Genomic DNA, 26,806 nt, shown 5'->3' with positions numbered 1-26,806 from the left:
ACATAATTTTCAAGTAAATTGAAAAAAACTGAGAGCATAGATGCCCCTAGTTTTCTTCTCCATAAAATGCTTTATTTCTTCAGTATAAAAAAAGATAGAAAGTTTTAGAGTATCTCAAATGAAAGGGAATTAAATTCCCTTGAAAAGATGACTTTAGAGTTTTCTTCTGAAATTGCATAGTTTTTGAGTAAATTGGAAAAAACTGAACCCATAGGTCCCCCTAGTTATTTTCCATAAAAATGTTATTTGCTTCATTTCTCCACTATAAAAAAAACATAGAGAGTTGTAAAGTATCTCAAATAAAAGGGAATTAAATTCCTGTTAAGAAGTACCCTTTGAGTTTTTTGCCGAAACCGCTTAATTTTCGAGCAAATTAAGAAAAACTGAGAGCATAGATGCCCCTAGTTTCTTTTTCCATAAAATGCTTTATTTCTTCAGTATAAAAAAAGATAGAAAGTTATAGAGTATCTCAAGTGAAAGGGAATTTTTTTCCCTTAACAGGATGTCTTAAGAGTTTTCTTCTGAAGTTGCATAGTTTTTGAGTAAATTAGGAAAAACTGAACCCATAGGTCCCCCTAGTTATTTTCCATAAAGATGTTATTTGCTTCATTTCTCCACTATAAAAAAACATAGAGAGTTGTAAAGTATCTCAAACAAAAGGGAATTAAATTCCTGTTAACAAGTATCCTTTGAGTTTTTTCCTAAAATTGCACACTTTTTGAGCAAATTGAGAAAAACTGAGAGCATAGATGCCCCTAGTTTCTTTTTCCATAAAATGCTTCATTTCTTCAGTATAAAAAAAGATAGAGAGTTGTAAAATATCTCAAATAAAAAGGAAAATTTCCAATATAAGTTAAATTTAATTAACGGGGTCACTACTAGTTCGGCTAGATCATCACACATGTTCAGAATAACCGAGATATTGGGCATTCTCCCGCTCAATCACTCCTTACTTTAAACCCCAATAACTCACTTATTTTTTTATTTTAGACCTATAAAGTATTATATAACTCTTACTTACCTTCCAAAGATCTATCGATTAAGGCCATAATATACGCTAAATAAAAATCCGTATAAATTTAATAAATAATTTATTTTGTTGCACTAAACCTTGTCTTTAGTAGTGTTGCCACAGTCGTCATAGTCCGAACTCTCGGTCCTATTAGGGTCGATGCCAAGCAGCTCGTAAAACAAAAAATGCGTGGAGATTTCCTAAAATAAAACAACTCCAGTTTTCCAGTGGAAAATTCAGAAATTTCCACTTACGGGGGGCAAAAAGTCGTAATTGTTCTCCACTTTGCTGGTCACCCTTAACAGAGTCGTCAAGTTCGCGTGCAGGTTCTGAGAGGGTTCGCCTGGAAAATCTTGAAAGTCATTTTCCTGAACTGGAAATTTCCTTTAATATCTCACCGATATTTTGAAGAATATATATGAATTCGTTGCTGTCTATTCGACACTTCCTAGGGTAATCCGAGAGCAGGCACACGGTATTGAAATGCTGCTTGATCTGTTCCATAGAATACCCGTAAGCGGGCCTGTGGTTAACAAATAACTTCACGAATTCCACAAACGATATCTCGTCCTTCACTATTCCGGTCTCGTCGAAATCCCGATACCTCACGTCAATCATAATCGTTTCCAACTAAAAACAAACACAAAAATTGCAATATGCCAGAAAATAATTAAACTACACAAACCTCAAAGTGGCTCGGATAGTATCCGCACGTCCTCACCAGATCCGGAATCTCCGTTAAATTAATACTGTCCGAAACCCTGCGGGGCAAATCGATATTCTCCTGCTGTAAAATCTGCATGTAGAAGAACAAATCCTGGATTTCCTGGAACAGCCACCCGTTCTTGCCGCCCTCGAGTAAACAGTAGTACGGTTCCAGCTCAGTGCCGCCCATTAGGGCGGAAAGATCCACCGCCCTACAGTTGGATAGCACAACGAGTTTAGGGGCGATTTTTCACTTTTTTTTGGGGAAGTTTTGGAAATTTTTATATTTTATTAAATAGAAAATTAAATTCTTAACAAATTTTATTAATGTCGTAAGTCTCTAATGTAAAAACTAACCGAGATATATGAGATAGACAGTGTGAGAAAGACATTGTATTTCTTCACACTTTTCCACATTTGGTGCTAGATGAGTTTTACAAAGGATTGATTCCAGTTTCCAGATTATTGGAATACTCGCATCAATCCAGGAATCAAAAGAATTGAAATAAATTTAAAATGTAACGGAAGGAAAATCAATAACATAAAGAGTTTTGCCCAGGGAGCAATGCAAGAATTCTGACAGGTGACCTTGAAGTTTGTCCCAAATTTCCAAAAAAACTGGTGAAACTAGAGATTTGAAAAGTGGGCAGTAAGGTGCGCTCTAGTGTCCTTTTTAAGAAACATCAAGAATTTTCAAATATTTTTTGATTAGTTTTTGAGATATGGACAGTTTTGTCCAGGGTGTTTGGTGTAAATGGTTAAAAATTGCATCGGGTAACCTTGAAGTTTGGCCTAATTTTCCAAAAAAACTGGTGAAACTAGAGACTTAAAAACTGGACAATAGGGTGCGCTCTAGTGTCCTTTCCAAGAAGCATCAAAAATTTTCAAATGTTTTTTGACTAGTTTTTGAAATATGCACAGTTTTGTCCAGGGTGTTTGGTGCAAATTGTTAAAAATTGCAACCTTGAAGTTACTGCCAATTTTCAAAAAAAACTGGTAAAGGTAAAAACTTGGAAACTGGGCAGTAGAGCGCTCTCTAGTGTCCTTTCTAAAAGGCATTAGGAATTTTTGAATTTTTTTAACTAGTTTTTGAGATATGGAAAGAATTATTGCATAAATTATAATTTTAAATATTTCACTATTGGGTTTTTCTGAAGTCTTCCAAAAGTCTGGAATAAAATCAAATACCTGAAAAATTTTATATAGTTACCTCTCAAGCCTTGAATGAAATTCGATTAATTTATTAATTAACTAAAATTTCCTTGATTAAAATTGAAACGAATGTTCCAAATATCAAGAGCAGAAGTTACTTCATATGCCTTTAATAATTAAAAAAAAAATTATTAAAAAAGTCCGGAATAAAATAAAAATTATTCCGAATGCCTGGAATATTTTAAATATTTACTCTGGTAGCCTTAAATAAAAGTGACGAATGTGCCAATGGAATAATATTCTTTGAAATATAGGAAATGTTACAATAATCATTTAATAATTTTTGATTATATTTCAGATTTTTTGAGGCATTTAGAAGCGTTTTTTTTATATTCCATATGCCTGGAATAATAACAAATTTAATCCAAAAGCGTGGAATACAATCAAAAATATTTATTATTAATTAGTACATAATTAATTAATCAATAATATTCCATATGAATTTAAAATAAATTTTCATTTTATTCCGAGTTTTTGGAGTAAATTTTTGATTATTCCAGGCATTTGAAATAAGTTTTGGTCTACAGTTTATTCGAATTTCAAATGTCTGGAATAATACAAGTTTTAATCCAAGAACGTCAAATAAAATGAAAAATAAAAGCGTTTTTTTTCATATCTTAGACATTTGAAATAATTTTTATTCTTCAGTTTGTTCAAATTTTAAATGCCTAAAATAATTATTTGATATTTATATGAAATATTAAAATAATCACTAAATAAGTTGATCTAAATCTTTTTATAATAATAAATCTTTTTAAATTATTTCACAATTTTAGAAGCATTTTTTTCTCATATACCAGGCACTTGAAATAATTTTTATTCTCCAGTTTATTCAGATTTCAAATACCTAGAATAAGAAAAAAAATTATCCAAAAACGTGGAATAAAATGAAAAATTATTTGAAATTCATATGGAATAATAAAATAGTCAATAATTAATATGAAATATGTTTGAGTTTAATCCACGTTTTTAAAAGCGTTTCAATATCCTGGCATTTAAAATAATTCTTATTTTTCAGGATATTTTATTTTTAAATGCCTGGAATAATACAAAATTTACTCGGAAGACGTGGAATAAAATAAAAAATTATTTGAAATTCATATAGAATATTAAAATAATTATTTCTGAATTTATTCCACGCTTTAAAAAGCTTTTTTTTTCATATTTCAGATATTTAAAATAATTGTTATTCTTTATTTTCAACAAATTTCAAATGCCTGGAATAAGAAAAAATTTTATCCAAAAACGTGGAATAAAATGAAATTCATATAGAATATTATTGATTAATTAATTAGCTACTAATTAATAATAAATATTTTTGAGTTTATTCCACGCTTTTGGAAGCGTTTTTTTTTTCATATTCCAGACATTTGAAATAATTTTTATTTTTCAGTATATTTTAATTTCAAATGCCTGGAATAATATAAAATTTACTCCGAAGACGTGAAATAAAATAAAAAATTATTTGAAATTCATATAGAATATGAAATTATTCACTAATTAATATGAATTATTTTTTAATTGATTTCAAGCTTTTAAAAGCGCTTTTTTTCATATATCAGACATTTGAAATAATTTTTACTTTTTAGTTTATTCAAATTTCGAATGCCTGGAATATTAAAAAATTTAATCCAAAAACGTGGAATAAAATGAAAAATCATTTGATAAGAATATGGAATATTAAAATAATCACTAAATACTATGAATTATTTTTGAATTTATTTCCCGCCTTAAAAAGCTCTTTGTTCATATTCCAAATATTTGAAATAACTTTTATTTTTCAGTTTATTCAAATTTCAAATGTCTGCAATATGGAAAAAAAAACGCTTTTTAAAGCGTGGAATAAATTCAAAAATAATTCATGGTATTTAGTGATTATTTTAATATTCCATATTCATATCAAATGATTTTTCATTTTATTCCAAGTTTTTAAAATAAATTTTTTATTATTCCAGGCATTTGACATTTGAATAAGCTAGAGAATAAAAATTATTTCAAATGTCTGGAATATTAAAAAAAAAAAACGCTTCCAAAAGCGTGGAATAAACTCAAAAATATCTATTTTTAATTAGTAGCTAATTATTTAGTCAATAATAATATTTCACATGAATTTCAAATAAATTTTTATTTTAACCCAAGTTTTTGGAAAAAAAATGTTTCTTTATCTTGCAAATAATCAAAAATTTAGCCAAAAACTAGGAATAAAATAAAAAATTCACTAATTAATATAAATTATTTTCTAATTAATTCCACGCTTCAAAAAGCGTTTTTTTTTCATATTTCAGACATTTGAAATAATTTTTATTCTTCAGTATATTCAAATTTTAGATGCCTGGAATAATCAAAAATTTACGCCAAAAACTCGGAATAAAATTAAAATTTATTTGAAACTGATATGGAATATTATTGATTAATTAATTAACTAGTAATTAATAATGAATATTTCTGATTTTATTCCACGCTTTTAAAAGAGCGTTTTTTTTATATTCCAGACATTTGAAAAAAAATTTATATTCTAGTATTAGAATTTCAAATGCCTGGAATAATACAAAATTTATTCCGAAGACGTGGAATAAAATAAAAAATACTTAAAATTCATATAGAATATTAAAAAAATCACTAATTATGAATTATTTTCGAATTTATTCCACGCTTTTAGAAGCGTTTTTTTCACATCCCAGATATTTGAAATATTTTCTATTCTCCATTTTATGCCAATTTCAAATGCCTGGAATAATTAAAAAATTACTCCAAAAACGCGGAATGAAATGAAAAATTATTTGATATTCATATGAAATATTAAAATAATCACTAAATACTATGAATTATTTTTGAATTAATTTCACGCTTTAAAAAGCGTATTTTTTTCATATTCCAGACATTTAAAATAATTTTTATTATCCAGTTTAATCAAATTTCAAATGCCTGGAATAATCAAAAATTTAGTTCAAAAACGCGGAATAAAATGAAAATTTATTTTAAAATCATGTGGAATATTATTGATTAATTAATTAATTAGTAATTAATAGTAATTATTTTTTATTTTATTCCACGCTTTTGGAAGCGTTTTTTTTTCATATTATAGACATTTGAAATAATTTTTATTCTCTAGATTATTCAAATTTTAAATGCCTGGAATAAACAAAAATTTAATCTAAAAACGCTAGATAAAATGAAACATTATATTTGATATTCATATAAAATATTAAAATAATACCTAATATGAAATATTTTAATAATATATATTTATTATATAATAATATAATATGAAATATTTTCAAATTTATTCCACGCTCTTGGAAGTGTTTTTCACATATACCGGGCATTTGAAATAATTTTTATTCTCCAGTTTATTTAAATTTTAAATGCCTGGAATAATAAAAAATTTAATCCAAAAACGTGGAATAAAATGAAAAATTATTTGATATTAATATTGGAATATTAAAATAATTACTAATTAATACGAAATATTTTTGAGTTAATTCCACGCTCTTGGAAGTATTGTTTTCATATTCCAAGCATTTGAAATAATTTTTATTTTCCAGTTTATTGAAATTTCAAATGCCTGGAATAATAACAGATTTAATCCAAAAACGTCGGATCAAATGAAAAATTATTTGACATTCATATAGAATATAAAATATTCAATGAATTATTATTTTTGAATTTATTTCACGCTTTAAAAAGCGTATTTTTTCATATTTCAGACATTTAAAATAATTTTTATTTTCCAGTTTAATCAAATTTCAAATGCCTGGAATAATCAAAAATTTACTTCAAAAACTCGGAATAAATTGAAAATTTATTTTAAATTCATATAGAATATTATTGATTAATTAATTAATGACTAATTAATAATAATTATTTTTTATTTTATTCCACGCTTTTGAAAACATTTTTTTTCATATTACAGACATTTGAAATAATTTTTATTCTCCAGTTTAATCAAATTTCAAATGCCTGGAATAATCAAGAATTTACTTGAAAAACTCGGAATAAATTGAAAATTTATTTTAAATTCATATGGAATATTATTGATTAATTAATTATTGACTAATTAATAATTATTATTTTTTATTTTATTCCACGCTTTTGAAAACATTTTTTTCATATTACAGACATTTAAAATAATTTTTATTTTTCAGTTTAATCAAATTTCAAATGCCTGGAATAAATTGAAAATTTATTTTAAATTCATATGGAATATTATTGATTAATTAATTAATGACTAATTAATAATTATTATTTTTTATTTTATTCTACGCTTTTGAAAACATTTTTTTTCATATTACAGACATTTGAAATAATTTTTAGTCTCCAGTTTATTCAAATTTTAAATGCCTGGAATAATAAAAAATTTAATCCAAAAACATGAAATAAAATAACAAATTATTTGATATTAATATTGGAATATTAAAATAATTACTAATTATTATGATATATTTTTGAGTTAATGTCACGCTCTTGGAAGTGTTTTTTTTCATATTCCAGGCATTTGAAATAATTTTTATTCTCCAGTTTATTTAAATTTCAAATGCCTGGAATAATAAAAAATTTAATCCAAAAACGTCGGATAAAATGAAAAATTATTCGACATTCATATAGAATATTAAAATATTCACTAATTAATAATGAATATTTCTGATTTTATTCCACGCTTTTAGAAGCGTTTTTTTCACATCCCAGATATTTGAAATAATTTCTATTCTCCAGTTTATGCAAATTTCCAATGCCTGGAATAATTAAAAATTTACTCCAAAAACGCGGAATAAAATGAAAAATTATTTGATATTCATATGAAATATAAAAATAATCACTAAATACTATGAATTATTTTCGAATTCATTCCACGCTTTAAAAAGCGAATTTTTTTTCATATTGCAGACATTTAAAATAATTTTTATTTTCCAGTTTTATCAAATTTCAAATGCCTGGAATAAGAAAAAAAATTATCCAAAAACGTGGAATAAAATGAAATTCATATGAAATATTATTGAATAATTAATGAGCTAGTCATTATTAATAAATATTTTTGATTTTATTCCACGCTTTTGGAAGAGTTTTTTTTTATATTCCAGACATTTGAAATAATTTTTATATTCTAGTTTATTTAAATTTTAAATGTCTGGAATAATAAAAAATTTAATCCAAAACCATGAAATAAAATGACATTCATATAGAATATTAAAATATTCACTAATTAATAATGAATATTTCTGATTTTATTCCACGCTTTTAGAAGCGTTTTTTTCACATTCCAGATATTTGAAATATTTTCTATTCGCCAGTTTATTCAAATTTCAAATGCCTGGAATAAACAAAAATTTAATCCAAAAACGCTAAATAAATTGAAAAATTATTTGATATTCATATTGGAATATTAAAATAATCACTTATTATTATGAAACATTTTTGAGTTAATTCCACGCTCTTGGAAGTGATTTATTCATATTCCAGACATTTGAAATAATTTTTATTCTTCAGTTTATTCAAATTTCAAATGCCTGGAATAATCAAAAATTTACTCCAAATACGCAGAATAAAATGAAAAATTATTTAAAATTCATATAGAATATTAAAATAATTATTAATTAATATGAATTATTTTCGAATTTATTCCACGCTTCAAAAAGCGTTTTTTTTCATATTTCAGACATTTGAAATAATTTTTATTTTTCAGTTTATTCAAATTTCAAATGTCTGGAATATGAAAAAAAAACGCTTTTTAAAGCGTGGAATAAATTCAAAAATAATTCATGGTATTTAGGGATTATTTTAATATTCCATATTCATATTAAATGATTTTTTATTTTAATCCAAGTTTTTGGAAAAAAAATAATCAAATAATCAAAAATATACGCCAAAAACTCGGAATAAAATTAAAATTTATTTGAAATTGATATGGAATATTATTGATTAATTAATTAACTAGTAATTAATAATGAATATTTCTGATTTTAATCCACGCTTTTAAAAGTGTTTTTTTATATTCCAGACATTTGAAAAAAAAATTATATTCTAGTATTCGAATTTCAAATGCCTGGAATAATACAAAATTTATTCCGAAGACGTGGAATAAAATAAAAAATACTTAAAATTCATATAGAATATTAAAAAAATCACTAATTATGAATTATTTTCGAATTTATTCCACGCTTTGAAAAGCGTTTTTTTTTTTCATATATCAGACATTTGAAATAATTTTTATTTTCTAGTTTAATCAAATTTCAAATGCCTGGAATAATCAAAAATTTACTTCAAAAACTCGGAATAAAATGAAAATTTAGTTTAAATTCATATGGAATATTATTGACTAATTAATTAGCTATTCATTAATAATAAATATTTTTGAGTTTATTCCAGGCTTTTGGAAACGTTTTTTTTAATATTACAGTCATTTGAAATAACTTTTATTCTCCAGTTTATTCAAATTTCAAATGCCTGGAATAAACAAAAATTTACTCCAAAAACGCTAAATAAAATGAAAAATTATTTGATATTCATATGGAATATTAAAATAATAAAAAATAATTAATATGAAATATTTCCAAATTGTTTTGACCAAATTTCCCTAACATGAAAAATAAACGAATTATTCACTGTCGTTATAGAACCTGTCGCTCAGTCACTCTCCACTTCAACCATCAATAGCTCCCTTATTTCTGACTTTAGACCCATTAAGTGTTAATCGATATTTACTCCTCACATAAATACCTATCGATTAAAACTATAATATACAAGGTGACCCAAATACACAACTTACCTTGGCTTGACTTCCCACATCAGTACCGACCGGTCGTTCTTCCCAAAAGTGAACGCGAACAATCCGTCTTGCGATAAAGCGAAATCAATTACCTGAAAAAAAATTTTACAGTACCAACACAATATGGTGATAACCTGATTACTTCAACCGGGTGGGCCAGGTACCCGGTATATTTAAAAGGGTTCCCATCGGGTGGTAAAATTTGAATCCCGATGTACTTGCTGCTGTTAAAAATCATGTATCTATAATTGTGCTCCGGCAGGATCTATAATAACTTAATGAGACAACTTTTACGCTACTTTTCTCCACCTTTACCATCATTTTCTTCACAAGGGAATCCCGGAAACACCCGAAGGACGGTCCTAAGGATAAGGTTCTAGGTAGCTTCGTTTCTCCATTAAACAGTTTCAATTTGTGCTAAAAAAAAAACAACAACAGCGAGATAGATATATAACGTTGATTAAACGGGAGATGCATTAATAAACACCCTGTCGTCCGCAAAGAGAATATAACCGACGCTCCTGTTTACTCCAAGAACTCTTTCGTAGTATGTAAAATTCATCGGGATGGCGCTCTGCTCTATACGCTCCCGCATCGTGGCTTGGAAGGGCTCAGTTTCGCTTAAGGGATGATTTATTAATGGACCCAATGGAGAGATTATGGGGCCGACTTACGTCACTTGTAAATTATTGTATTGCACCAAGTGTCTATCTGCTCCGATCGTATGCAGCACCGAACTTTTCTTGTTTTCGACGTGTAATGGGAAAAAGGCGATGTCGTTAATTTTCTCGTAGTGGGAACGCACCTTTCCCAAGAGTTCCCAGCAGCTGTTTTCCGGATCATAGCGGAACAGGAAAACGGTCCTTTTTTCATCCTAAGAGCTCACAATGGAACATTCCCTGAGCATAAGTGCTTAGATAACTTACATAATAAGCGAATTGTAAGGAGTTCATTGAAAAGGCGATTTTTTCCACCCTCGAGGTGCTGTACTTGAAAGGTTTCTCCATTTTCGGTACCAAGGTGACCGGTTCCAGGACGTAGATCTCCCCATTGACTCTCCCACATATGAGATGTAACGCTTTAAATAAAGAGAAAGGAAAACGTGTATTGTTATCTATTTTTTTTAATTGTATTAATTACATTGGTAAGAGAATTTGATGCAGGAGATGGTGTCGCCCCCCTCAGATGACTCGGCGGTTTTCGGTAACAGCTGAGTGGATATTTGGATTTTCTTTTTGAAATCCAGTAGGGCCAAACGGCCGTTTTCGTAACCGATGACTATGTAGGGCCTAAGGGGGTAAAGAAGTCCCGAATTATGCTTATGAAATAGCCTGAAGGAGTCTTAAGGGTGTCTTAAAGGCATAAAAATGTCTTATATCTTAAAGAAAAAAAATCAATAAAATGCCTCAAATGCCTGAAAAGGTTGATTTAACCACTCGGAACTCACGTGACTATTCCAGGCAGTTGAAACATCTTCCAGGCAATTACCTGAAAGCAATTGATGCCTGGAAATACCGGAAAATGACTCTCTATAGTGTCAACTGCTTGGGCGTATAAAAAAAAATTACTTTCATTATTTTAGAATGACCTCAAATGCCTGGAAAAGTCGCCTTAGCTACTTAAAGCTCAAGTGACGATTCCAGGCAGTTGAAACTTCTTTCAGGCAATTACCTGAAAAAAATTTATGCCTGGAAATGATGGAAAACGACTCTCAATAGTCTCAACTGCCTGGACGAATAAAAAACGACTTTGGTTACTTCAATAAAATGCCTCGAATGCCTGGAAAGGTTGATTTAACTACTCGGAACTCACGTTACTATTCCAAGCAGTTGAAACTTCTTCCAGGCAATTACCTAAAAGAAATTGATGCCTGGAAATACCGGAAAATGACCCTCTATAGTGTCAACTGCTTGGGTGTATAAAAAAATTACTTTCATTATTTTAAAATTACCTCAAATGCCTGGAAAAATTGCCTTAACTACTTGAGGCTCAAGTGACAATTCCAGGCAGTTTAAACTTCTTTCAGGCAATTACTTGAAAGCAATTGATGCCTGAAAATACCGGAAAATGACTCTCTATAGTGTCAACTGCTTGGGCGTATAAAAAAAAATTACATTCATTATTTTAAAATTACCTCAAATGCCTGGAAAATTTGCCTTAACTACTTGAAGCTCAAGTGACGATTCCAGGCAGTTGAAACTTCTTTCAGGCAATTACCTAAAAGAAATTGATGCCTGGAAATACCGGAAAATGACTCTCTATAGTGTCAACTGCTTGGGCGTATAAAAAAAAATTACTTTCATTATTTTAAAAATACCTCAAATGCCTGGAAAAGTTGCCTTAACTACTTGAGGCTCAAGTGACAATTCCAGGCAGTTGAAACTTCTTCCAGGCAATTACCTAAAAAAAATTTATGCCTGGAAATGATGGAAAACGACTCTCAATAGTCTCAACTGCCTGGACGAATAAAAAACGACTTTGGTTACTTCAATAAAATGCCTCGAATGCCTGGAAAAGTTGATTTAACTACTCGGAACTCACGTGACTATTCCAGGCAGTTGAAACTTCTTCCAGGCAAGAAATTGATGCTTGGAAATGATGGAAAATGACTCTCAACAGTCTCAACTGCCTGGACGAATAAAAAACGACTTTGGTTTCTTCAATAAAATGCCTCAAATGCCTGGAAAGGTTGATTTAACTACTCGGCACGCACGTTACTATTCCAGGCAGTTGAAACTTCTTCCAGGCAATTATTTGAAACAAATTGATGCCTGTAAATACCGGAAAATGACCCTCAATAGTGTCAACTGCTTAGGCGTATAAAAAAAATTACTTTCATTATTTTAAAAATACCTCAAATGCCTGGAAAAGTTGCCTTAACTACTTGAAGCTCAAGTGACGATTCCAGGCAGTTGAAACTCCTTCCAGGCAATTACCTGAAAGAAATTGATGCCTGGAAATACCGGAAAATGACTCTATAGTATCAACTGCTTGGGCGTATAAAAAAATTACTTTAATTATTTTAAAATTACCTCAAATGCCTGGAAAAGTTGCCTTAACTACTTGAGGCTCAAGTGACAATTCCAGGCAGTTGAAACTTCTTCCAGGCAATTACTTGAAAGCAATTGATGCCTGAAAATACCGGAAAATGACTCTCTATAGTGTCAACTGCTTGGGCGTATAAAAAAAAATTACATTCATTATTTTAAAATTACCTCAAATGCCTGGAAAATTTGCCTTAACTACTTGAAGCTCAAGTGACGATTCCAGACAGTTGAAACTTCTTTCAGGCAATTACCTAAAAGAAATTGATGCCTGGAAATGATGGAAAACGACTCTCAACAGTCTCAACTGCCTGGACGAATAAAAAACGACTTTGGTTACTTCAATAAAATACCTCAAATGCCTGGAAAGGTTGATTTAACTACTCGGAACTCACGTGACTATTCCAGGCAGTTGAAACATCTTCCAGGCAATTACCTGAAAGAAATTGATGCCTGGAAATACCGGAAAATGACTCTATAGTATCAACTGCTTGGGCGTATAAAAAAATTACTTTAATTATTTTAAAATTACCTCAAATGCCTGGAAAAATTGCCTTAACTACTTGAGGCTCAAGTGACCATTCCAGGCAGTTGAAACTTCTTCCAGTCAATTACCTAAAAGAAATTGATGCCTGGAAATGATGGAAAACGACTCTCAACTGCCTGGACGAATAAAAAACGACTTTGGTTACTTCAATAAAATACCTCAAATGCCTGGAAAGGTTGATTTAACTACTTGGAACTCACGTAACTATTCCAGGCAGTTGAAACTTCTTCCAGGCAATTACTTAAAAGCAATTGATGCCTGGAAATACCGGAAAATGACTCTCTATAGTGTCAACTGCTTGGGCGTATAAAAAAAAATTACTTTCATTATTTTAAAATTACCTCAAATGCCTGGAAAATTTGCCTTAACTACTTGAGGCTCAAGTGACAATTCCAAGCAGTTGAAACTTCTTCCAGGCAATTACCTAAAAGAAATTGATGCCTGGAAATACTGGAAAATGACTCTCTATACTGTCAACTACTTGGGCGTATAAAAAAATTACTTTCATTATTTTAAAATAACCTCAAATGCCTGGAAAAGTTGCCTTAACTACTTGAGGCTCAGGTGACGATTCCAGGCAGTTGAAATTTCTTCTAGGCAATTACCTAAAAGAAATTGATGCCTGGAAATGATGGAAAACGACTCTCAACAGTCTCAACTGCCTGGACGAATAAAAAACGACTTTGGTTACTTCAATAAAATGCCTCAAATGCCTGGAAAGGTTGATTTAACTACTCGGCACGCACGTTACTATTCCAGGCAGTTGAAACTTCTTCCAGGCAATTACTTGAAAGCAATTGATGCCTGTAAATACCGGAAAATGACCCTCAATAGTGTCAACTGCTTAGGCGTATAAAAAAAATTACTTTCATTATTTTAAAAATACCTCAAATGCCTTGAAAAGTTGCCTTAACTACTTGAGGCTCAAGTGACAATTCCAGGCAGTTTAAACTTCTTTCAGGCAGTTCCCTAGAAGAAATTGTTGCCTGGAAATGATGGAAAACGACTCTCAACAGTCTCAACTGCCTGGACGAATAAAAACCGACTTTGGTTACTTCAATAAAATGCCTCAAATGCCTGGAAAGGTAGATTTAACTACTCTGAACTTACGTGACTATTCCAGGAAGTTTAAATTCCTTCCAGGCAATTACCTGAAAGAAATTGATGCCTGGAAACACCGGAAAATGACTCTCTATAGTGCCAACTGCTTGGGCGTATAAAAAAAATACTTTCATTACCTATTTTAAAATTACCTCAAATACCTGGAAAAGTTGCCTTAACTACTTGAGGCTCAAGTGACGATTCCAGGCAGTTTAAGCTTCTTCCAGGCAATTACCTAAAAGAAATTGATGCCTGGAAATGATGGAAAACGACTCTCAATAGTCTCAACTGCCTGAACTCAAAAGCCAGTTAACAAACAAATTTGAAAATTCGTATACAGATTTCTTAATTAAATTCATAATTTACAATAAGAAAAAAGACAAAACGACTCTTTAAGTGCCTTAAAGAGAGAGACAAAATCACTCTTCGACTACGTGGGCTAAAGAAAAAATTATTCTTTAAGTGCCTGGAATTTTTCGTTCCTTCCAGGAAGTTAAGTCTTTCCAGGGAAAGTTTATTTCTCAACTGCCTGGAAGTAATTTCTTATTTATTCCATTTTATAAGTATGAAAAAAAAATGTTCATCACGCAATAATCAGGCAATTTACTTAATTTTTAGGCAGTCAAAAGTCAAAGGTAATTTCCATATTCCCTGAAATTTCTCATTTCTTCCAGGCATTGCAGATTATTTTATTTAATTCATTTATTTAACGGTTGTAATTAGTGTTTTCTTCCAGGCAATTGAGGTCACACTTATTGTGTTTTTAGGCTACACTTTCAGGCAATTGATATTTGTTTTTTCGTTTTCTTCCAGACTATTAAAGAGTAATTGTCTGGCATTTTTTCCAGGTAGTTAAAAAGCCACTTTTTATCTCTCTTTTTTAAGAGGAATTTTAGGTCGTTTTCCTGGACTCCCAACTAAACGAAAGTGATCAAGTTGCCTGAAATTGTTTATTTTCTTTCCAGGCAATTAAAGTCAACATCCTAAACTTCCAGGCAATTAAAGATATTGTTTAGTTGCCTGGATTTTTTTATTTCTTCCAGGAAGCTGAGGTAACTTCTAAGTCTTTTCAGGGAAAATTGATCTCTCAACTGCCTGGAAGTAATTAAATATTTATTTATTCCAGGCAGTTGAAGTTGTACTTTTAAAATTGGAAATAAACACTCTTTTTTACAGTAAAACTCTTTGAAGTATATTCCTATTAAAACAGGGAAATTTTTCCAGGAATAACGATAATTCGATTTTAAAAAAATGTCCTGACCAAAACAGCCCTAACCAGCCTAATTCTTGGTCTAAAACCACGTTTTTAGCCTCAAACTGGTCCTGGGAAATCATCTAAGGTTAGTGTGAAAAAATCTTGAAAATATTCTAAGTGGTTCCGAAGTTATGACTAAAAATGTCTAATGTGCATGAAAAAAAGTCAAGATGACTCTTCAAGTGCCTGGAAGAAAGACAAAATGACTCTATAAGTTAAGAGCCTAAAAGAGAGAGAGAAACCAACTGCTTGGAAGTAATTATATATTTATTCCAGGCAGTTTAAGTTGCCTGGAATCGCTGTTTTTTTTCCAGGCAATTGACGTCAACTTCCTGAACCTTCGAGTTATTGAAAACCCATTGTTTAGTTGCCTGAAATTTTTTATTTCTTCCAGGAAGTTGAGGTAATTTCTAAGTCCAGGGAAAGTTTATTTCTCAACTGCCTGGAAGTAATTATATATTTATTCCAGGTAGTTCAAGTTGCCTGGAATTGATGTTTTTTTTCCAGGCAATTGATGTCAAACGTCCCGAACCTTCAGGTTATTAAAAACTTATTGTTTAGTTGCCTTTAATTTTGTATTTCTTCCAGGAAGTTGAGGTAACTTCTAAATCTTTCCACGAAAAATTTATTTTTCAACTGCCTGGAAGTAATTAAATATTTATTCCAGGCAGTTCAAGTTGCTGTTTTTTTTCCAGGCAATTGACGTCAACTTCCGGAACCTTCGAGTTATTGAAAACTCATTGTTTAGTTGCCTGAATTTTTTTATTGCTTCCAGGAAGTTGAGGTAATTTCTAAGTCCAGGGAAAGTTTATTTCTCAACTGCCTGGAAGTAATTAAATATTTATTCCAGGCAGTTCAAGTCGCCTGAAATTGCTGTTTTCTTTCCAGGCAATTGATGTCAAACTTTCCGAACCTTCAGGTGATTAAAAACTCATTGTTTAGTTGCCTGAAATTATTTATTTCTTCCAGGAAGTTGAGGTAACTTCTATAAGTCTTTCCAGGAAAAGTTTGTTTCTCAACTGCCTGGAAGTAATTAAATATTTATTCCAGGCAGTTCAAGTTACCTGGAATTTAAACATGAAAAATGCGTCCTAAAGATTTCGCAATAAAACCATTCAAAGGGGTGTCATATGTGTTTAAAGAGACAAAAATGAAGCGAAGAATGATCAAAAAAAGGGCAACAAAGGGGACAAAAACAACGCAAAAAAATGAGACGAAAACTCAAAAACAGGATTAAAAACCCCATTTTAAACACTGGAAAACTCACTCCTCGTCATGCGCATCTATACAACTGATATTGGCGTCGGATATTTGGAACACGGGGGTGCAAGTGTTCCGTATAAAATCATGGGCGTAAATATTACAGTCTGACGTAGCTGAAATTAAAATTAATCAAGAAGTCATTAATTAATCAGCTTCGAAAACAGCTGCTTTAACTCACATATAAAAAAATCGCCAACAGTAAACTGATTATTCTCCAAAGTGGCATCAAAAGGAGCCTCTACCAATTTGGTGATTTCATCTTCCATGTCCGTGTAGTTACAATCCAGTAGACTCTCCGGTTTATCATCGTCCAATACACGATCTAGAAGGTCCTTATGAATAATTCATTAATTAAATAGAAGAATTGTAGACCTTTAATGACAACTTTGGAATTTTCAAAGCGATACTTCTGGGGGGACAAGGAGAAACTTATAGCAGTGATCGCTCCTATCGGTAAGTTTCTTATCCAGTGTAAGATCCGGATTTTTTTGTCGAAAAACAGGATGTGCCCCTTGGAATCGCCGGTAACCAAATACCTTTTTTGAAAAAAATCACTTTAGAACATATACAGGGCGTCCCGAAGTTACATCGCAATATTTTACCAGCCGCATCTTTGTTTAAAAATAAGCCAAAAAATTCATATACGGGAATCTTGAAAAGTAAATCGTTTTCATGTTACAGGTTGTTTTATAATTTCTATTGAAGACGGTTTTTTTGTTAATATTTTCGAAATGCCTGGTAGTTATTTTTTTCGAAATTTTTATCGTATACTACTGTTATTGTTACTAACTGATTTTATAACATTTTATGCTACAGGGTCGTTAAAAATTAGTGGTTAGTAAAGATCAAAATGTCATAACTTTTTTTCTGGTTACTTTTTAATTATTTGGACAGTAAAATTAAAAAGAACCAACATTTCTACATAAAAAAGGTACTTAAAATATAATTTTTATTTAAAAAAATATTTTTTTAGAATCCAAGGGTTACATCCCTATCATTACCAGAGAGTTCAAGGGTTGGTACCAGACAATTTTGCGTTGAGGATCCAATTTTATAAATGGATAATTAACAACCCAAACTTTGTTTTAATTGGCCTCCTTAAACTCCAGATCTAACTTCAGTTGATTACTTTTTATGGGGTCATTTAAACGAATTGGTATATGCTGTAGAAATTAATACACGTGAAGAATTAATTCAGGGAGGATTAATTGAGCTCTGGACTAATTGGGTTAATGAGATAAGGGAAAATCCATTTTCTATTTTAAGGGCTACTCGCGCAATAAGTCCAAGATGTTTTTTCAACAAACAATGTGTTTTCAATAACCTGAAGGTTCGGGAAGTTTGACATCAATTGCCTGGAAAAAAAACAACAATTCCAGGCAACTTGAACTGCCTGGAATAAATATGTAATTACTTCCAGGCAGTTGAGAAATAAACTTTCCCTGGACTTAGAAATTACCTCAATTTCCTGGAAGAAATAAAAAATTCCAGGCAACTAAACAATGAGTTGTCAATAACCTGAAGGTTTAGGAAGTTGATATCAATTGCCTGGAAAAAAAACAGCGATTCCAGGTAACTTGAACTGCCTGGAATAAATATTTAATTACTTCCAGGCAGTTGAGAAATAAAGTTTCCCTGGACTTAGAGATTACCTCAACTTCCTGGAAGAAATAAAAAATTCCAGGCAACTAAACAATGAGTTTTCAATAACCTGAAGGTTCTAGAAGTTGATATCAATTGCCTGGAAAAAAACAGCGAATCCAGGTAACTTGAACTGCCTGGAATAAGTATTTAATTACTTCCAGGCAGTTGAGAAATAAACTTTCCCTGGACTTAGAAATTACCTCAACTTCCTGGAAGAAATAAAAAATTCCAGGCAACTAAACAATGAGTTTTCAATAACCTGAAGGTTTAGGAAGTTGATATCAATTGCCTGGAAAAAAAACGGCGATTCCAGGTAACTTGAACTGCCTGGAATAAGTATTTAATTAATTCCAGGCAGTTGAGAAATAAACTTTCCTTGGACTTAGAAATTACCTCAACTTCCTGGAAGAAATAAAAAAAATCAGGCAACTAAACAATGAGTTTTCAATAACCTGAAGGTTTAGGAAGTTGATATCAATTGCCTGGAAAAAAACAGCGATTCCAGGTAACTTGAACTGCCTGGAATAAGTATTTAATTACTTCCAGGCAGTTGAGAAATAAACTTTGCCTGGACTTAGAAATTACCTCAACTTCCTGGAAGAAATAAAAAAATTCAGGCAACTAAACAATGGGTATTTACAATTTTGAAATAAAATTTTAAACAAAGAAAACAGTTTTTGATGAGGTTTGTGATTTTCACTGCACGTGATCCTGAAGGAATAAAATATTTATCACTGCAGTGATTTTTATCACAAGTATTGGTAACGCTTTTAACCTACGTATTTTATAGTGATTTTTTAAGTTTATTTATCACATTACGGTGAGAGAAATATTTTTTCTCTTACAGGTTGAAGGGTAATAAAGAAAATTATCACTACACGTGATTCTGACGGAATAAAATATTTATCACAGCAATGATTTTCTTCACCAGTCTTGGTAAGGTTTCTAAGCTGTATTTTAGAGTGATTTTTTAAGTTTATTTATCACATTATGGTGAAAGAATTATTGTTTCTTTTATAGGTTGGAAGGTAATTAAAAAATTATCACTGCACGTGATTCTAAAGGAATAAAATATTTATCACAGTAGTGATGTTTATCACCAGTCTTGGTAACATTTGTAAGCTGTGTTTTACAGTGATTTTTTAAGATAAATTTATCACTTTTAAGTAAAAGAAATATTTTTTCTTTCCGAAACTCATACTGGTTGGAGGGTAATAAGAAAATTATCACTGCACGTGATTCTAAAGGAATAAAAAATTTATCACAGCAGTGATTTTATCACCAGTATTGGTTAAGCTTGTAAGCTATATTTTACAGTGATTTTTTTAATTTATTTACCACATTGTGTTAAAAAAAATATTTTTTACCTATAGGTTGAAAGGTAATAAAAAAATTATCACTACACGTGATTCTGACGGAATAATATATTTATCACAGCAATGATTTTCTTCACCAGTCTTAATGTTTCTAATTTTCTAATTAAAAATTATGATTCTTTACAATTTTATTACCGAAATTAAAAGAAAGTAGCTAAAAAAAAAGTTTTCACATTCTTAACCTTGCAAACCATTAATTTTAAGCGATCCTGTATACATTTTGGCATAAAATGTTATAAAATCAGTTAGTAACAATAACAGTAGTATAGGATAAAAATTTCGAAAAATAACGACCAGGCATTTTGAAAATATTAACAAAAAACCATCTTCAATAGGAATTATAAAACACCCTGTAACAAGAAAACGATTCACTTTTCAAGATTCCTATATATGAAGTTTTTGTCTTATTTTTAGACAAATATGCGGCTGGTAAAATATTGCGATGTAATTTCGGGACACCCTGTATATACAAAAACCTGGATAAAAACTCTTTTAGTGCATAGATTGTCTTGATTTTCCCTGTGGAAACTTTCTAAAGAACCTTCTTTTATTACCTATTTGAAGTAATTTGCCTTTTTATTTTAAAAAATTACGTTAAATGACTGGAAAATAGAAAAACCGATTCTAAAGGCCTGGAATAAAAACCAAAAACATGCCAATTTCAAAATTTAAAAAAAAAATCGTAAAAACGCAATGGCGTTAAATTAAATAAAAAGCTAAAATTATTCAAATTAAATAAAAAAATTATATTCCAAATACGTGTAAAAATTACCTCAAAATCTTGGAATAAAACAAAACTTTATTACAAATACCTGGAATAAAATAAAAATAGTCAAAAAGTCTGGAAACTGTTATTTAAAAAATTTCAAAAAATCTGAAATAAAAAATTGAAAACCAAAACCTATTTTAAAACATTAAAATTAAAATAAGACTAATTTGAAATAACTGGAGGAGGTGGAAAATGATTCCAAAGTCCTGAAATAAAACAAGATTTATTCCAAATGCCTCGCACATTATAAAAATGCCAAAAAATCTGAGAAGTTTTAAAAATTTCAAGAATTCTAAAATAGAAAACGAAAAATTATCGCGAAACGTTAAAATTAAAAGAAAAATTGTTTGAAACACCTCAAAACCTTGGAATAAGTCAAAATTTTATTACAAGTGCCTGCAATAACATAAAAATTGTCAAAAAGTGTGGAAACTGTCAAAAGTTATTTTAAAAAATTCTAAAATTAAAAATTGAAAACCATAACTTTCTAAAGAACCTCCTCTAGTAAAAACCAAGCAAATCTGAACTTTTATTTTTTACTACTCCTGAAATGAAAAATTTACTCTTCAGTGGTGGTGATCACCCCGATACTGCTCGGGGTAACTTTAACGGCGTTAATGAATATTCGGGCGTTACTTTGCTCCTCTTGCTCGTAGCAGGCTTTGCTATACAGGGTGTTCCTGAAAACCAGGATGCACCCCCGGGAAGAGGAGGCGTAGCACTCGTGGACCGATTTCATAAAAGTTCCTCCGGTCAGTTGTCCGATGTTTTGTTTGCTCGTTAGTTGGGGAATTGCCGAGAGGGTCAGTTCTTGGGTTTCTAGCTCCTGTAAAAGAAAATTACGCAAAATTGTCTGAAATAGAAGACAGAGTTGTAAACAATGTGACATTTTCTGAACAATTTACTATGTTAGAATAGTGATAGATACAATAGTGAAGTTTTGAACGGTTACTACTTCTAACTTACAACTTCTAACTTCTAATTCTAACCCTGCTTGAAACTACTCACCCAAGTAAGAAAATGCACCTGTTTCTGAAACACCACCATAATATGCTCCTCTAAGCCGGGTTTAAAGCATATTTGAACGGGTGAACCATGACTCTTTTGCACCAAATACGTACCTAAAAAACCCCTTTTATCAAAAAAAATTAGTTGAATAGAATGCCCGTACCATCGGGTGTTTCTTTTCCCAAGGTCCAATCCCAAAAGTGAATGGCGTAATAATCAGAATCATCCTTCTCCCCGATCGTAAGGAGGTATCTGGCACAAGGGCTGATTGCTTGCAGTAGCACCCCGCTACAAGGGTAAATCCCGAATAAAGTAAACACAGGGGTCCTATAAAAAATTTCAATATAAAAAAAAAAATAAAATTAAAAAAAACTGGATGTCAATACAGCTCCGTACTGGACCAAATTATCACGCAACCATCTGTGGCCCTGTCCGATGTCACCAACCAATCGCCTTCGCTATCGGTGGATATACAATTAATTAAATCATGCTATAAAATAATTGTTTGTTTATTTTATTAATGATATTAATGGTTTCGCTTACGTGTCCTTCCAAATGTCTCATTTCTCTGGTGCAATAGTTGTAGATCACCCCCGAATGTACCGCAGCAAAAAATAACTCCCTTCGCTGGCCCAGGGTTAAGTTTCTCACCCCCACTTTGCCGTTCATGCCAAAGGACCATTTTAGGTTCTAGACAATTGAAATAGGGAATATTCCTCAAAGAAATATTCCAGGAATTTTCTGCTTGAAGTATTGTAACGTCAAGCAACGGAACAGACACAAAAATCAAATTTTCACATGCACTATATTTAAGGATTCAATACTTAAAATTATTAATAATTACGATGATTTTTAGAAGTTTTTGAGGTGTCTTAAGCCCCTTCATGCCCTTAGAGAATGCGTGTCTCTGACATATTGTGTCTTTTATTTACACGCAGAGTTTAAAGGGTAATTTTTTTTTATTAATTATGATTTTTTTAAATTATTTATTATTTTATGTTTGCGACATTTATTGAATTGTTTGTATTGAGTTTCGTCAGTTTTCATTCAAATTCGATATTTGGGTTCAACTACTTAAGAAAAGAGAAATTTCAAGATGATTCCAGGCGTGCCTGGACCGTGAAAAGCGGTAGAAACCGAAAAAAGGCACCTTTTACCCACTTTTTGACCTTTAAGCATATCTGAGACGCATAAATCCTTGAGGATCGCTATAAAATGATGCTTCACGTCTCTAGTGGGTTCAACTACTTAAAAAAAGAGAAATTTCAAAATGATTCCAGGCGTACCTGGACCATGAAATGCGGTAGAATCCGAAAAAATGCACTTTTTACCCACCTTTTGACCTTTAAACCCACCTGAGCCCCATGAATCCTTAAGGATCGCTATGAAATAATGCTTCACGTTTCTAGTGGGTTCGATTACTTAAGAAAAGAGAAATTTCAAGATGATTCCAGGCGTGCCTGAACCATGAAATGTGGTAGAAGCCGAAAAAATGCACTTTTTGACCTTTAAACCCATCTGAGACGCATAAATCCTTGAGGATCGCTATGAAATGATGCTTCACGTCTCTAGTGGGTTCGACTACTTAAGAAAAGAGAAATTTCAAAATGATTCCAGGCGTACCTGGACCATGAAATGCGGTAGAAACCGAAAAAGTGCACTTTTTACCCACTTTTTGACCTCTAAATCCATCTGAGACTCTTGAATCCTTGAGGATCGCTATGAAATGATGCTTCACGTCTCTAGTGGGTTCGACTACTTAATAAAAGAGAAATTTCAAGATGATTCCTGGCGTACCTGGACCATGAAATTGCGGTAGAAACCGAAATAAGGGAATTTTTACTCACTTTTTGACCTTTACACCCATCTGAGACCTATGAATCCTTAAGGATCGCTATGAAATAATGCTTCACGTTTCTAGTGGGTTCGATTACTTAAGAAAAGAGAAATTTCAAGATGATTCCAGGCGTGCCTGGACCATGAAATGTGGTAGAAACCGAAAAAATGCACTTTTTGACCTTTAAACCCATCTGAGACGCATAAATCCTTGAGGATCGCTATGAAATGATGCTTCACGTCTCTAGTGGGTTCGACTACTTAAGAAAAGAGAAATTTCAAAATGATTCCAGGCGTACCTGGACCATGAAATGCGGTAGAAACCGAAAAAGTGCACTTTTTACCCACTTTTTGACCTCTAAATCCATCTGAGACTCTTGAATCCTTGAGGATCGCTATGAAATGATGCTTCACGTCTCTAGTGGGTTCGACTACTTAATAAAAGAGAAATTTCAAGATGATTCCTGGCGTACCTGGACCATGAAATTGCGGTAGAAACCGAAATAAGGGAATTTTTACTCACTTTTTGACCTTTACACCCATCTGAGACCTATGAATCCTTAAGGATCGCTATGAAATAATGCTTCACGTTTCTAGTGGGTTCGATTACTTAAGAAAAGAGAAATTTCAAGATGATTCCAGGCGTGCCTGGACCATGAAATGTGGTAGAAACCGAAAAAATGCACTTTTTGACCTTTAAACCCATCTGAGACGCATAAATCCTTGAGGATCGCTATTAAATGATGCTTCACGTCTCTAGTGGGTTCGACTACTTAAGAAAAGAGAAATTTCAAAATGATTCCAGGCGTACCTGGACCATGAAATGCGGTAAAAACCGAAATAAGGGAATTTTTACTCACTTTTTGACCTTTACACCCATCTGAGACCTATGAATCCTTAAGGATCGCTATGAAATAATGCTTCACGTTTCTAGTGGGTTCGATTACTTAAGAAAAGAGAAATTTCAAGATGATTCCAGGCGTGCCTGGACCATGAAATGTGGTAGAAACCGAAAAAATGCACTTTTTGACCTTTAAACCCATCTGAGACGCATAAATCCTTGAGGATCGCTATGAAATGATGCTTCACGTCTCTAGTGGGTTCAACTACTTAAGAAAACAGACATTTCAAGATGATTCAAGGCGTGCCTGGACCATGAAAAGCGGTAGAATCCGAAAAAATGCACTTTTTACCCACCTTTTGACATTTAAACCCACCTGGGACCCATGAATCCTTAAGGATCGCTATGAAATGATGCTTCACGTCTCTAGTAGGTTCGACTACTTAAGAAAAGAGGAATTTCAAGATGATTCCAGGCGTTCCTGGACCATGAAATGCGGTAGAAACCGAAAAAAGGCACTTTTTAACCTTTAAACCCATCTGAGACCCATGAATCCTTGAGGATCGCTACGAAATGATGCTTTACGTTTCTAGTGGGTTCGACTACTTAAAAAAAGAGAAATTTCAAAACGATTCCAGGCGTGCCTGGACCATGAAATGCGGTAGAATCCGAAAAAATGCACTGTTTACCCACTTTTTGACCTTTAAATCCCTCTAGAGACCCACGAATCCTTAAGGATCGCGTAATTAGGCTACAATAATGGTAACTATATAAAATTATTCCTTGAAAACTAAATTTTCTTTGGCTAAAGCCTTTAGGCAAATCTGGCACCATTGATTACAGATTTCTCCTAGTTTTTAGCTAGGCAACAGTGATGCCGGCTCTAAAAGATCTGCTTTAAATATAGGTATTTTTTAACATCCTTTTTTGTACCACATGAAAGATTTATTTAAAACGAGAGGACTGTACGTTCGTATCTGCATGGCAATATCGCAATTTCTGACAATAATTATTGAGGTGCTTATAATTTGTATGCGAATACGTGACCCCCTGTATATGATTCAAAATATTTGATAAGAGGAGCAAATTTAAGGAATTCTAAGGAAAATTGACAACACCGCCGCAGGATTTTTAATCAGTTATATTTGTGTTCTATGCAGTTAACAATTACTAAGATAAAGGAGAACGAACAAATCCAAGGAATTATGAGATTTAACAGTTTTTCATTTTGGATGAGATTTTGCAAAAATTTAATTTAAAAATATCTAATGAATGGATTTTTATGATTTTTTCACTGAAGGCTACAAAATAGTGCAAGGAAACTTTTAAAACAAAAATCAAGTCGATCTGAGCACTAGAAGTGGAGTTATGAGTCAAATTACTTAAAGTGTTTTCCCTCTCGGGCACATTATTCAAGATTTTGTATTAAGAAGAGTCTAACGCATGGATTTTCATGATTTTTTCAATAAAAGCTGTCCACAGAGCTTTTTAGAGAAATTTAAGTTAATTTGAGGATTGCAGAGCAGTGGGGTTATGTCTCAAAAAGTGTTAAACTAATCCTAAAAATAGAAAATTTAGTTGCAATTACCATGGTACCAAAAGTGTTCTAGTTAAGCCAATTTTCCACCTGGGATCAATTTTTTTACATGGAAATGATATACAGAGTGCTCCCTATAATGCCTTTAAAGAATTACAAAAATATCTTACATGGCATGCAGGTTATACGCAAAAGCGTCCAAGAACAATTAAAAGGTTCAAAATGCAAAGTTTGTTCCAAAAACTTCAAATTTTACGGGATTTGGGTTTGGGGGGCAAAACTGGCTTTAGCTCAGGAAGTATTAGACCCACAAAAATGGTTCACATACGAAATTAATTGTCGGAAAACACATTTTATTTTAGTAAAAACCCCATTTAGCTACCTCAAAAAGCATACAAGTTATTCTTAAAAAACTAGAAAATCCAGTGACCAAAATTACCTTGAAACCAAAATTGCTCTAACTAAGCCAATTTACCACCTAGAACCAAACTTCTTAGATGCAATTAATCTACAAAGAACCCTCTATAAAACTGTAAAAGAACTACAAAAATAGCTTGGAAATTATAACCAAAAATAGTACTTACAAATGCTCTAAACCTCCTTCCCACCTGTGGATCGCTAAAAGTCCTTGGCAATTCGGTAATATTCTCCAAAACGTCCAACTCAGACCCGACCGCTTTAAACGATACATTCGAATCCGCAGTGGATAACGATTCCCTAAACGGTCCGTCCTCTCCGAGTCCGAACTCGTCCACATTTATCTTTCTGGATATATACAGAAGATTCTCTTTGTCTTCTCCATAAGAAATGCTATCTTCAGACATTTTTCCTTTATTTTAAACAATTATGTCAGTGTGACAATTAGGGTGAGATCACAAAAAAAAAAGCAGAAC

General features: G+C 31.6%; 1 protein-coding gene across 1 annotated transcript; it reads right to left on the bottom strand.

Annotated features, from left to right (window-relative positions):
* Positions 1-1,074: 1,074 nt before the first annotated feature.
* LOC126746365 (cilia- and flagella-associated protein 251-like) lies at positions 1,075-26,759 on the bottom strand. Its single transcript, XM_050454590.1, has 20 exons — positions 26,498-26,759; positions 22,243-22,389; positions 22,086-22,189; positions 21,863-22,026; positions 21,700-21,812; positions 21,255-21,517; positions 17,275-17,438; positions 17,081-17,224; positions 16,907-17,015; positions 10,833-10,981; positions 10,619-10,770; positions 10,367-10,566; positions 10,180-10,312; positions 10,008-10,109; positions 9,835-9,957; positions 9,693-9,784; positions 1,698-1,929; positions 1,411-1,642; positions 1,267-1,355; positions 1,075-1,212 (listed from the first exon to the last, which is right to left on the bottom strand). The coding sequence occupies exons 1-20, from the start codon at positions 26,735-26,737 to the stop codon at positions 1,105-1,107; spliced, it is 3,060 nt and encodes a 1,019-aa protein (XP_050310547.1). The 5' UTR covers positions 26,738-26,759; the 3' UTR covers positions 1,075-1,104.
* Positions 26,760-26,806: the final 47 nt, after the last annotated feature.

The sequence above is a fragment of the Anthonomus grandis genome, chromosome 17 (genome assembly GCF_022605725.1).
Source record: "Anthonomus grandis grandis chromosome 17, icAntGran1.3, whole genome shotgun sequence".
In the NCBI taxonomy this organism is placed as follows: Eukaryota; Metazoa; Arthropoda; class Insecta; order Coleoptera; family Curculionidae; genus Anthonomus; species Anthonomus grandis.
This window is presented reverse-complemented; position numbering and strand designations above follow the sequence as displayed.